General features: G+C 36.7%; 2 protein-coding genes across 7 annotated transcripts in view; one reads left to right on the top strand and one right to left on the bottom strand.

The window, feature by feature from the left end:
- The first annotated feature begins 589 nt into the window (after nt 1–589).
- LOC118274169 (uncharacterized) lies at nt 590–2,351 on the top strand. The gene is made up of 3 exons (XM_035591595.2): nt 590–923; nt 1,095–1,313; nt 1,574–2,351. The coding sequence occupies exons 1-3, from the start codon at nt 723–725 to the stop codon at nt 2,300–2,302; spliced, it is 1,149 nt and encodes a 382-aa protein (XP_035447488.2). The 5' UTR covers nt 590–722; the 3' UTR covers nt 2,303–2,351.
- A 160-nt stretch (nt 2,352–2,511) lies between these two features.
- Nucleotides 2,512–14,355, bottom strand: part of LOC118274167 (DENN domain-containing protein Crag) — a 42,197-nt gene continuing 30,353 nt past the window's right edge. For 3 of the 6 annotated variants that reach the window (XM_035591589.2, XM_035591587.2, XM_035591590.2), the window contains exons 26-35: nt 13,967–14,053; nt 12,965–13,042; nt 11,983–12,209; nt 11,431–11,555; nt 10,658–10,840; nt 10,148–10,238; nt 9,754–9,936; nt 9,044–9,206; nt 5,478–5,594; nt 2,512–4,948 (exon numbers count right to left, since the gene is read on the bottom strand). In XM_035591589.2, the coding sequence (XP_035447482.2) occupies nt 4,759–4,948; nt 5,478–5,594; nt 9,044–9,206; nt 9,754–9,936; nt 10,148–10,238; nt 10,658–10,840; nt 11,431–11,555; nt 11,983–12,209; nt 12,965–13,042; nt 13,967–14,053 (1,444 nt within the window). In that variant the 3' untranslated portion in view covers nt 2,512–4,758. The remainder of the gene's footprint in view (nt 4,949–5,477; nt 5,595–9,043; nt 9,207–9,753; nt 9,937–10,147; nt 10,239–10,657; nt 10,841–11,430; nt 11,556–11,982; nt 12,210–12,964; nt 13,043–13,966; nt 14,054–14,355) is intronic. The other 3 variants (XM_035591591.2, XM_035591592.2, XM_035591593.2) reach the window with 3 other exon arrangements.

Raw genomic sequence — 14,355 nt, 5'->3', positions numbered from 1 at the left:
CAAGCTACATTCTTGTCGACATCGTCGGCGTGGAAACAATGGTTCCCAATGAAGAACTATTTCTTCTGCTATTATTTTTCAAGTGTTTACTTGTGAAAAAAAAAAATACAAAAGTCAAAGTGTAAACGATCAAAGTGGACAAAAAAATGGCTGTTGAATAGAAAAATTCATTCACATATACATCTACTCAAGGATTTAAGAGATGAGCCAAGCGATTGGCGGAATTATTTACAAATCCACAATAGTAAATCCGTCATTTTTAACGACCGTGCGCATACAGTTACTCCACTCGACTAAACTGAGAGCGGCTTGAACACTGAACTACCAACTACACGCGCAGATAAGTTTGTACAAGTATAGCTTGCGCATGCCAGAATTTCAAGCAAGTTTAAAACCCATCAAGCCAAGCATTGGAGTTTGCGCATGCTACCGTTTTACCAACTACACGCACAGTGTTCAGTGTACAAGCTGGCATGCGCAAGTAAAACTGCGGTCAAGCATGCACGTGTGGTAGACGCATTAGTGAACGTCAAACTTTCATACTTGCTTGACAAGCACATGTCATGATTGTTATGTCAAATGTCATGATGGTCATGTCACATTCATCAGTGTTGAAGAATCAAAACAAGCAAAGCGTTTGAATTATTTTGTATTAAAAAGTTAATTTTAACTCATAATATACCAAAGTTCTATGTGTATTAACGTTTTAAAATAAATGAACCATGTTTGGAATACATTTGAGGCAGTTATACCGTACCTGTGATAAGGTTATAATTCGTAACCTGAGGAGTCGGAGATTTGATATTGCAAAACCAAACCCTGGATTAAATAATCGATTAAAAGCTTTTCAAGAAGATGGTATGCCAATAAAAGAAGAAAATCTTGAAGAATTTGTTGAACAATCTGAAAGTGACTTTTATAATGTGAGTAGATAGTTCTGACCGGCCTCTCTCACTGTCCAACATTAATATAATTCTTTCTATGACCAGGACCAAGTCTAGTTTCGTTCCTATATCCGTTATAAGTTACCAATTCTCATCTTACAAAACCCTAAAATGTATTTAGTTTTAACTATAATCAAACATTACTTACAGGTCGGACAAGCATACAAAGAATTTCAAACAGAGACTTTAGTGGGTAAGCATGAGCTGCGTCATCACATCGTTAAAGACAAGTACTTCAAAGAGCACATGCCTAACTTACTGACTTGGAGTGAAAAGGAACAAATCCGTCACTTGGCCAGCAGTGAACCTGATGAGTGGACTCCGGAGAGGATAGCTGAAAGCTTTCCTGTTACTGTACCTTTTGTAAAGGTTAGTTAGTCAATACTCGTACTTAACTCTTGAATTCTTTTGTAACACTAGTATTTATTGCATTAATACCTAATTAGACATGCTTAAGTCGAAAACATAGCAGTGTGTCCCTGTAGCTCAAACAATTTTACTTTTGTTTTGATATTGTAGCTAAAGCCAGAACTATTTAATATCATATCATCTACTGCTACAGCAGTAGTCATTCTCACTTGGTACTCAATGTGAACATTTTATCTATTGTTACAATTTTATTATTGCAGAAACTCCTCAAATTCCCATGGAAACCAGCCACAGAAGAGCGCATCGCGCGTCACGATGCTTCAGTTATGAGAAATTGGAGGGAACTGAAGGAGGGCTCTTTGGACATACCACCAGAGGTCAGGGAACATTTCCTGAAATTCTCTGAAAGAACTATTCCCCCATTGAAGAAGGAATCTATTAAAGTTGACATCACACCTGAAAGAGATCTTGGGGAGTTCGAGAGGATTGTTAGAAAATGTGCAGCTAAGGAAAACAAAGAGACTAATGCCAAGCCTACTGACAGTAATGAACCTCTTGCATTACAGAGTTCAGATACTAAAACTAATTCTAAAGAAAAACAGCCAAAAAGAGATGATAAATTTATAACCTTAGATGAACTTACTGCGAAAATTAAGAAAAGTTTAGACAAAGGTAATCAAGTTGATATTAAGGATAGAATTATTGTAAGCTCAACAGAAGAATTAGCACCAAGCCCGAGCACTAAAGAAAAAATAGTCAGAGAGAAGGAGGAACATAAAGAATTAAAATTGTTCCACGATAAATACCCTGAAAGTGGTATAGTTGAGTTTAGGAATGAAGTTGAAGATCCAAAAGAGATCATGAATTATCCAGAAAGGATAAGAATACCTAAGAAGGCCTATAAGAAAGGAGCCACATATAAAGTAAATGATTGTTACTATGATCATGATGGTAGATTCTTATACAGAGTATTAGGCATGTCTCAATAATGTTGAACATAAATTGATTATCGTCTTACTCATGTAACTGTTTGATGAGGAACTCGACTAGTTTTAAGCCATGCTAGAGGCTCATGATCATGAGTAGCATTCCGCGAGACACGACGAGCCGAACTATTGAGTTACTGCAGTGGGTAGCTAGCAGTTACAGTGTAAAATTAATGTTGTACATAGATAGGATGAATAAATAAAACAATTGGTATTGAAGCCTTATATATTTTTTTTATAAAAATTATATGCATTTTATTACACTTGTCAAAATAAAATAATCTTTATTCAATAACAGAACTTTGCAAGTTAATCGCATGTCTTTTATGACAGTAGCTTTGAATATATGATTCAAATCTTCCATTTTCCTTATGTGAATATTTTACAACATGAAATAACCCTTACATGGCTTCATTGTACAATTTTACGGAACTAACAATATGGCTTGTACATGATTACTAGTGTACATACAATTCAAAGAGGAAAATACATTTTTATTATAAAAAATTGGATACAGAAAAAGAACAAGCCAAGGTTTAAAATACACATTTAAATATGATTGTAGATTTATATAAATAAGAACTAGAATTTGATCGAAAAATTAAGTTTCATTGACTTTTTGTTGTTTAGAACTAAAATAAATGTTAGTTTCAAATAAATAGTGTGTTACATATTATTTTGAATGAAAATAATACGAAATAGTTAGTCTGAGTATTTGCGAGTTGCAGTGTAGATGAACTGCCCAGTAAAATAAACCATTTTATTTATGTACATTGAAATAATAGGTTTTATCAACTCTGATACTTGTGTTGGTATTTTTAAGTAACAAAATATTAGTTAAAAAGTGCTACGTTTTACTAAAGGCATACAATGCTACTCAGAACAGATGGCAGTCATACGATTCAAGTAAATAGAGAATGGTTAGATAAAATTAAACAATATGATCTCATCATATCAACTAACTATATTGACACTTTCATGAATACTTTTGAATTTTGGCAGTCACATTATTTACTGTCGCTATATACTGTATATATCACAAAAATCTACATATACATACGTGTAAAAAAGGTTGTTACTATTTCAAAATTGCTATATATTAGTTTACATATTATTATAATGTTTATGATAATCACTCTGGGTGCACGGGACATAAATAATGTGACTATGTAAACACACACACAAACTCTTCATACAATTCGTTTACGAATTCAACCGCGTCACTGCACTGGCATCACATAATTAAGCACAATTATATACCGCCCTCCTTGGCCTTACACCTACTCTATACAACAACTCTATGTACATATGTTACTACAGCCACCGCCCCTCACTTAACTTAGCACCCACGATCCTAGACTAATGGATATGCCGAAACGTGAATTTCTTACATACATTGCTTATGAGTGAACAATACTTCGAAATATACTTTGGGGCAATGTTCATGAGACTTAGGCCACAATAAATCATACAGTTTCACTTATCTTACAGTCCTGACCTTACAACAACTTTTTAGTAGATTCATCATTTATTACAAGTAATGTTGAATCAAGTGTACCTTGATCCCGCTTGGACGGGCTTGTGAAGTTCGTCAACTTGTGGTGTTGTAGCCATACAAACGTAATGCTTCGATAAACTATATCGTTCTAAAATAAAATGGACGGTACTCCTACTTGTGTTGTATATAGAACGAAAAGATCAAAACTAAACTACAAATAATAAAATAACTCTTTATCAACAAACAATACATTCTATTCATATACACGTACGTTTTATATTGTTTTAAATGTAAATAATATAATGTGTGTAAATAAACGTTTGAAGGGATTTGACCCGTTTCGAGTAGCCCCGTCGTAAATAAAAGCATTTCAAGCTGGAGTTACGTTAAGAATTCATTAAATGGTGCATTTTGCTGTTCTTGCGTCTAACGCATTAAAAGTTATTATGTGTTGATCACATAAAGCGCGGCGCGACTTAATGCTGGAAACTCGAAAAATCTTAGTCGCGTTCTATGTTGAAAACTTATAAAGTATTCACTTTACTTCAACAGTTTGGGTGTTTGTATTAATTGTTTACCTCCTTTAGAAAAAAATATTGAATGCACATAAATTATATGATATGAAAAAAAAAGTATAATATGAGTAGTGGAAAAAGAGACACAGCTCTAAGCATATTTGAGAAGAGAGTACATGAATATTGCAGAGGCAACCAATTAATACATTACCCAATAGAAAGCAGCGATACCGCACCACAAAACACGCCTTTATCGACAAAATAAAGACGCTAAACTCAAAGATAAGTTAAATAAACATTACTTAGGACATTACAGACCAAACTTCACCCACCATGTTTTTGCGCAACAAAGAATAAGTTTGCGCAAGTATGATGGACTAAGCTTAATTTTAGCGCAACTAAAGCAACGTATATTTATCTCGGTTTTATGTACTTCGTGTACTTGTTTATTCATCTACGATTAGTCGTAGTCGTTTGAAGTAATGTCGGCAACAGACGGCGGTGGGGGAGGGAGGGAGGTCCTGAGGTCTTGCTTCTCCTCCGAGCTGTTCGAGCGCTCGAGTGTACTCGCGTTGTAACGCTATGAGGTCGATGTTGTGCTCACCGAGGGCTGCCATCGCGAGGAATAAGATGTCTCTGTGAATTTTAGAAATACAATAAATTATAATTTGTTTATTATTTATTTTTTTATGTTAAATGGGCCGACGTTTGGCCGCTATCTCGCCTGATGGTAAGTGATGATGCGGCCTACGATGGAGCACGTCTGCCCATAAGCAACCTATTCACTCGGGCTTTGAAGACACCCAGGTTGTACCCATCGGGAAACACAGACTCCGGCAAGGAGTTCCACTTCCTAGCAGTTCACACAATGAAGCTTGAAGCGAAGCACTTCGTGCGAGTGGGTGTATGTATATAAGACACAATAGAAAACACATTGTGTCTTGTGTGGATCTGCGTTCTGGCATACCAAGGGTTAAACGCTCCAATAAGAAACAGCGGGAATTTTAAACGTGTTTGTTTTGGCTTACATGATGATCCAAAACCACTTGAGGTAGAGAAATGTTTTGGATCACACACTGATCCAAAAACTCATGAAGGGTTAAGAATAAAGTTAGGAAACTAGTTATAACTAAGAAACGTATAAAATATGGGTAGTTGTACATACCTATAGAAGGAATGGTATCGTTTGTGGGTGGATGTGTTCTCCCGCCACGTGGCTAGTTTACTCAGAGAGTCTGTGAGGTCGTTGCTCAGCAAACCGTTGAGAACCGCCAGTGCCACGCTGTCATGTAAACAAATATGATTCATGATTGATGATATTGCGTTGTAGCAAGTAGGATTTTTCCTTATACATCTTTAACACAGATATACAGGGTGACTTTGAATTCGACGTATTCCTCTCGGGGGTGACAGTACAACTAATTTCCTACAAAGTTAACCCTGAGGTCTCTGGTCCGAAAGTGGCTAATTTCTGAGATATTCATTATTTTTGGTTTTTGTTAAAAATCCCCAAGTAACTACAATAACATCAATAAATAAAAAACTACTGGTTTCATTTAAGTTGTTTTAGTTTTTATCAGTTGCCAATACAACGATAAACATTTATTAATTCTGATACTTTCAGAAATAACATTCATTTTAAAATATCAAGTAAATTCTTATCGAATTTTGTTTTGGCTCACTTATTTGGTCAGTAGTAAACTGGATTTATGAAAAAAAATATATGACACTAAGCGTACAAACCATTAGAAAAACTTCCTTGGTTTATTAGCTACCCAGAAACATAAAATTTTTTACAAAATTCTCAAAAACAAATGAATTAATTGATGATAAGTAAAGTGTAAAGAGAAAAGGGCAATTACAAAAACATCTTAATTTGCAAAATTTTGTTCAAAGTAACCTCCCCTACGATGAATACATGCCCGAACACGCTTTCTTATCTCTGTGACGGTCACTCTTGAACTGAATATGCGTCCTATTTGTTCAGCCGTTACAATTATGTTTCCAAGAAAGATTTCGATAGACGGCCAATTTCGTCTACATAAACAAGGGACTTAACGTAAAAATCAACCGGCATTATGTTCTAGATAGCGTGCATGCCATAAAATTGGACCCCCTGCCAATCCAACACTTGGGAACCAAGATATCGAGCCATTGCCGCACAGTAGATTCAACAACAGTAAAATTAGCACATAATTGTATGAAATGATACTCTTTAGTTACGTGATATGTATACTCTTTACTTTTATACCTATGCCTTCTCAATAATTGTCACGTCAGACACTTTTAAACACATTTGATTTTTCATCTTTCTCCTAAAAAAATCGCAATCCTTTACAATTTTTTTTCGCTGTTAGTGCAATCTATTAAACAATGGCAGCTTATTCTAATTCCGAGTACGCCGATATTTTTTATTGTTATGCCTTCTGTGACGGCAATGCGGCTGAAGCTCGTCGAGAGTACATTCGTCGCTTTCCTCAGCGACGAGCGCCACATGTAACCGTCTTCAGTACAATCTATCGTCGTGCGTCGGAAACCGGACAGTTTCAGCGTCGGCAAAGTGATGCCGGTAGACCTCAGCATTACATCACTTAAGATGAAGAAGAAGTAATACAGCAGATGGTTGACGACCCTACTACTTCGACTCGTACCATAGCAGCTCGATTGAGAATATCCCAATACAAGGTGTGGTCGATAGTTCACGGATCTGGACTTCACCCGTATCACTATACGCCTGTGCAGATGTTAGAAGAAGGAGATCCAATAAGGAGATTAGATTTTTGTAGATTTATATTGAATACCGACGCTGAGGATCCAAGCTTTCTAAGTCGAATATTATGGACGAATAAGAGCAAATTCGATCAGGATGATATTACAAACTATCACAATATCCATTTTTGACCCCAAAAATGCATGGTAATCCAAGAAAAGAAAAACCGACAGGTTCGCAAAGGCGGCACTCATTAAATGGATGGATTATGGATATGGATGGGCGACATAAATAATCATTTAATTGGACCTCACTTTTTACCCAGCAATTTAAATGGGGAGAATTATGAAGAATTTTTAAGGAATGATCTAGGGCCACTTATTGAAAATGTGGATTTAAAAACAAGGAGACGTATGATATTTCAACACGATGGCTGTCCAGCGCATTATCGAACAACTGTGCGACAATGGCTGGATACCACGTTCCCAAGGCGTTGGATAGGCAGGGGAGGTCCGATTCCATTGCCTGCACGGTGTCCAGAACTAACATCGGTTGACTTCTACGTGTGAGGCCACATGAAGTCCTTGTAACGCCAATACCAAATATTGAAATTCTTCGTGAAAAAAATATTGAAGCGGCTGAAGAAATGAGACAAACATTTCAAGAGTGGTCATCTCTGAGATAAGATATAAGCGTGTGCATGCATTTATCGTAAGGGGGCGTCACTTTGAACAAGATTTGTAATTATTACTAGAGCTCGAGAACCCTGTATCGTTCCTTAAAAAATTCGCATAATTCTCAACATTTCAAGTATTGGGGAAAAATTTGGTTCCAATCGAGTAATTGTTTTATAACATCTAAACAAACATTTAAATAAAAACCGCATTCGTAAATCTGTTGGTTTTGTTTTTTTTTTGGATTTCGTTGCCTTTTTTGAAACTAATAAAGGATATTGTGATAGTTAGTAATACCATCGACAGTCGTGGTCAAATTGCTCCCATCCATCCATCAATCGCTGAAGAAAGCTTGGATTTTGTACGATTTACATTTGAACCGGCTAAAGAAATAGGACGCATATTCAGTTCAAGAGTGACCGTCACAGAGATAAGGAAGCATATTCGGGCATGTCTTCGTCGTAGGGGAGGTCATTTTGAACAAAATTTTGCAAATTAAGATGTTTTTGTAATTGCCCTTTTCTCTTTACACTTTACTTATCATCAATTAATTCATTTGTTTTTGAGAATTTTGTAAAAAAATTTATGTTTCTGGGTAGCTAATAAACCAAGGAAGTTTTTCTAATGGTTTGTACGCTTAGTGTCATATATTTTTTTTGAAATAAATCTAGTTTACTATTGACCAAATTAGTGACCTAAAACAAAATTCGATAAGAATTTACTTGCTATTTTGAAACGAAAGATATTTGTGAAAGTATTAGTGTTAATAAATGTTTATTGATGCATTGGCAACTGATTAAAACTAAAAGCACTTAAATCAAACCAGTAGTTTTTTATTTATTGATGTTTTTGTAGTTGATTCGGGATTTTTTTACAAAAATCGAAAATGTTGAATATCTCAAAAACTAGCCACTTTCCGCCCAAGGACCTCAGGGCTAATTTTGTAGAAAATTAGTTGTACTATCACCTCCCGAGAGGAATACGTCGAATTCAAAGTCACCCTGTATGTGTACTGCCTTGTTGGTCGAGTGGTCGAAAGCGCGACTGCTTGACAAGGACAACTTTACCAGTCTCGGGTTCGATTCCCGAGTCGGGTAAAATATAACTAGAGATTTTTCGGCTTTTCGAAAAAATTCTCAGTTGTAGCACAGAGTCTGGAGTTGTATCCAGTATATGGCAATAAGCGCACCCCCTATTACATGGGACTTACAACATAAATTATGAAAAGTGGGTTTACATTGTACAGCGGCATTACGTGCCGTAATGTGCACCTCTGCCTACCCCTTTGAGGATAAAAGGATTGACGTTGGGAGGTAAAAAATAGATATAGATTAACAATATTCTTACGTATGTCCCGCGTGTTCCTGGTCCCTAGTAAGCAGTAAGGCTTGCAGCGCCCTCGAGCGCGCGTGTTGCCGACGTCGCTCCCTCCACGCGCGGTGCAGCGCCACGCCCGCGCTCGTGTCGCCCTCTGTACTCCCTTCCCAAAGGCATATCACGCGACATCCACCTGTAATGTGTATTGTGACGGAATATTAAGATTATAGTCTTATTATCAGCAAAAACAGTTAATTTCGTATTTTCTTAGTAAGACTAACCAAGTCTACATGTTATTGGAATCAAGATCTATATTTAATAAAATCGATTTATTTTTAACTACAATATTCTACAAATAAGAACCTCCTAATCTATCTTCTATCTACATAATGTCTTACAGAGAGTGGGTACTAACAATATCCATAAAAAGTGATTAACTTTAACATTTGACACGTTTTTTAGCAGTTTCTACGGAAGACGTGAAGTATAAGCGAACAGCAGAGCGAAACTTATTTCTTGATTTATCTGAAAGATTGTAAATGGATAAACTAATGAGTAAATAATAATAGTCTTCTTGTAACTTTGTCTTTGGATGAAATAAATTCTTAGGTAAGTAACTCTGGGCTATGACATTCCTGTGTTTATTCTTTTTTCTCTTGTGAAATAAGTGCTTTGTCTTGACATTGATCATTGAATTTTAGGAACAATTCCACAATAGAATAAACTATCATATAACTCACCGTTTTTCTCTGAATCATGGAGCATGTCAGTGCTATGGTACTTCGTTTGGAAGTCCGGACACAAGAGATCAGGGAGATGGTTCTCGATATTTGCTCGTTCTAAGAACCATACCAAGTTCCAATATACGATTGGATGCGATTCCACGAAACCGGAATCAGCTAAACATGAGTCTCCTTCCCTACCTGGAATTTAGAATACATTTTATAGTTCTACCCAAGTCGTTCTTATAGCTATGAAAATAGAGTTACAAATTGATCATACTACGTCGGTTGGTAGGTTCCAAATAACCACTGAAATAGTGACAAGCTTAAATAAGAAGTGTTATGTCAAGGAAAAGTAGATTTTATGATAAAGTACATAAGTTTTATTTTATATAGTTAAGTTAATACATACCTAAAATAGACTCAAATTCTTTCCTCAACACAAGAGGATTTAAATAAGGCACACTTAACGTTTCTGGTTGTGTTTGGCCGGAACGGAATATCTGGAAAACAGAGTAAGTTTTATGTGATAAAGCTTAAAATTTAATGGAAGTAACAAAGTAGGTGTTAGAATTTTATGTGCACATTTCTTAGAGAATTTAATTTTAGGTACTTATTCGAAGAATAAGTTAGTCATATCTGAGGGCTCAGGAAGAGTTTGTTTTACTTCTAACGAGATAGAAACGAAAGCGCGGTCGGCGCTTTGATTTGTTGGTTCATTTGCAACAGCCAATCAGTACACTTAGTATAAGTTTGATTGATGATGATTGGCCGGCTTGAATAAACCAACCAATCAGAACGCCCAAAGGTCTCGTTTCGATTATTTTAAATGTAAATCAGACTCGTACTAATGGTACACAGCGCCGAACGCGCTCTCGTTTCGTTTTCTATATTATATTACATATATACTAATATAAGTTACCTGTACAGACAATAAAGGCACAGTATGCCTGCCGCACGCGATGCATCTAGTATTGAGATTGGAGTCGTCGGCCGCCCAGCCCGCCATGATATCCTCGTCGTATAGGAACGCGAGGCACTGGTGGCATTGCGAACACGATGACAGATGTACTACTATTGAGGAGTTTTCTGATGTCGTGTGCTCCTGTAAAAAAAAGGACATGCAAATATGAACTTTGAAACCATTGAAAGCCTCTAGTACTAACATATGTTTTTGACTTCTTTAGCTACCATTACATTCATGCATAGCTACGCCAATGGGAGATAGGAGGACATTTGAATGGAACACCAAATGACACGATTCTAGCATACTTCTTTCGCTTTATCTACTTTCATCAATATCCATGTTTACTCGTTTATTGACTCTTGTCGGCTCGACCGGTATGACACGGCCTCAAAGACAACCGATGTGAAACAACGCTTGCGTTGTGTAAGTGAGGGAGATTAGGAAGGGGTCCCAATCTTCCCAATTCCCGATTCCCCAACAATCAAATTAAAAAAGGCCGGCAACGCACTTTAACGCTTTTGGTGTTTCAGGTGTCCATGGGCGGCGGCGATTGCTTACCATCATGTGATCCGTCTGCTCTTTTACCGCTTACCATAAAAAAATTGAGGGAGATTTTTACCGTCCGTCGTATTTGGCAGATATACGTTCGTCTAGGCCAATCTAGAGACATTTTCAAGGATAAATTGTTACACTAATAATGTATCTTAATATGTATTTAAAGTACTCACACTCATGGCTGGATATAGGTTGTCGGGAAGGTGCGAGATTAGCGTAGCGAGGGAGCCGCGCTCCATCGAGCAAGCCAACTCCGCGTCGCTAGACGCCCGTCTGAACCCTATGCCGCCAACCCATTCTGAAATAATACATTAAATTAATATAAAAACATGTGTACGAAAAGTTCAGATTAAATATAAATATAAACTTTCTTGTGAATTCAGTTTCTATTTAAATATTATTGTTCCGAGTCGGGCTAATTAAATAACGAAACGGTTACAATTAAAGTAGTCATCTTTGGTACTGGATTTAGAAATGAGATCGTATGGTCTGGTAACTCATTAGACACAATAGTAACGAAACACGCACTTTGCTAGGCTATATTTTACTGTCAATTCCAACTCGAAGAGAGTGATCGCATTCGGCCACTGTTGGTTGGTTTATTCGAGCTGGTCAATCAAACGGTGGACGCTGATCGAGTTTACTTCGTTTTCATTGAAGTGAACGATCTGTTACATTCAACCGAGATAAAATAAAATACTAAAGAAGATATAAAAGTATCTCACCATCAGGATTAATTTCGGACGATCCGTCAGTAGAATCTTCCTCTCCAATCAGACTGTTTAGAGCACTGGTCGCATTACCGAACGCACCCTTCACAGGAGTAGAGTTGGCAGATATAACCTCTTTCATTTCATCGAACTTCTTCGCCACACTCGTTGCAGCAGACTTCAGACTGCTTAACCCACTTTGTAATAGCTCATTGGACCTTTTCCCAGCTATACTCGTAGGGCTAAAAAACAAACCCTAATTTAGTACACAGCTGATTAAAATATATGGTTCTGTTTGATATTTTTTAATCTGAATTTGGTATGTAGCAAAAAATAATCTATATACAAAAACTAAAACAACCATGCTTTGTACAAGACAGGTGCATTGAAAATAAATTACTAACGCCCTTATATTGAAACGCTGCTCAATTTTTTATCTGAGTTTTGTATCTGAGGGTATAAAGAGTAATTCACTAGACATTGGACCTTAGGTAGCGTACCCGACAGGGTCCATTGTTATATTATTTAAGAAAATAATTTGAATTTGATTTTTTATGGTATAAAGCCGGTAAACGAGCAGACGGATCATCTACGGTAAGCAATCGCCGTCACCTATGGACATCCGAAATACCAGAGGTTACAAGTGCGTTGCCGGCTTTTTGGAGGGTTAGGAGTTTAAGGGTTGTTGACATTTGAGTATTCTATCGACATAAATAATTGAGTAGCGTTTGACTATAAGGGCAAAACATGCAGACATCATGACTGGAACAACAGTGAAGAGGAAACATTTTTGATCACAATGAAGACATCAAACGTCGTTTGGGTACTAAATGGGAAATCAAAATCATGGATGGCATGGTTTTTGTAATGAATACTTACAGCAGACATAGAGTGAGGCTGCATTGTTCGTTTATAAGTAAAAACATATTATTTTAATTTAATTTTTTTAGTAATCAAGTTTCAAATGGTTTGTTCTTGTAACATTCGAGATTCTCACCTGAAGTAATTCTCGATCATAGCCTTCCCAAGTTTCATGTTTTCCTTGCGCAACGACAGTCGGGCGGGCGAATAGCGTCTAAGAAAACAAACAAGCTAGCGTACTGCGTGTCGGTGCGGTTAATAAAATAACAGAGCTATTTTATTAGAGAAATAATATTCAACACCAACTGGCTGGCTGCGTTTTTAAGTAAAAGTACTTATTGATTCGTCCTTTACTGAAATCTTTGATTGTGTTTAAATCTAGTGAAAATTATTCCTATGGAGGAAACAATTAGTTTATGATGTGTCTTATCATTTAACACATTAGAGACCATGTCAGACAACGCTGACTGACACTAGTGGAGAAAAAGCCTTTAACAGTTTTTTGTTGGCAGTGAAAGGCTTAAGAAAACCACTTATTCCTTGTATAAGAGTTCTACTGAATCTTTTACTCAAAAACGCAACACAGCCACATAATATGGAAGGCTAAAAAAACTATAAGAAAATAAGAACAGGGAGCGAGTGGCCCCCAGACAATGAAACACATGCTTCGTATAGTACAAGATGTTGTACGTGAACTAAAACATAGCAGTGACATCTATACATGACAACAAGATTGTATAATTATATTTACACATAGATAGTTGTCTTGGTATTTTAATGTTCTTTCAAAAAAAGTGTATTAATTTTTTAAAAGTCATATTTAGCAGTCAATTTGCGTCATTCTGTGTAATCTATCGGTAGATTTGGGTATTAAAGAAAAACCTTTGAAATACATTCTGATATTCCGAATCAAACTCAAATATTGCGACATTTTTCACCAATTTGATCGCGTAAAGTTAACTACATTTTGTATGGCGTGACAACAGCAAATCACGTAGTCAACGCTAACGGGATCGACTGTCGATATCAAAACTTTATCATACCAAGACAACACAAAAAAAATAACACTTAAATCATGAACTAAACACTCATTTATCACTAACATTTAATGTGAAAACTATATAATTCAATGACTCACCCGAAGCTGATCTTGAGTGTGTTCCCAAGGCTGACGAGGCTTGAGGACACGGTACCAGCGGGCGCCGTCTCACTTCTGTGCAGTTTCCTGCGTACAGGAAACTATCGAGGTTATCTCGCTCACAAGGGATGTAGGACTAGCTGTACTCTCAAACGTTAGCGGGCGCGACTGTCAGGTGGGGGGCGGTACGGGGGAAATACACACCAAAAAGGAGGTCAGCGAGACGATTTTCAATAGAAATAGATATTAATTATTAAGATAGAAGTTATCGGCTTACTTAAGTAACTGTTTGACGAAGAACGGTCTCACGATGGAGCATGTCTTCCGACCCATTTAGCAACATATTCAAATTGGGCTTTGATTCTTAGATTACCCATATGGTTATTACC

The sequence above is a fragment of the Spodoptera frugiperda genome, chromosome 3 (assembly GCF_023101765.2).
Source record: "Spodoptera frugiperda isolate SF20-4 chromosome 3, AGI-APGP_CSIRO_Sfru_2.0, whole genome shotgun sequence".
Lineage (NCBI taxonomy): Eukaryota > Metazoa > Arthropoda > Insecta > Lepidoptera > Noctuidae > Spodoptera > Spodoptera frugiperda.
The sequence above is the reverse complement of the archived record's forward strand: the minus strand, read 5'-3'. Positions and strand labels throughout refer to the sequence as shown.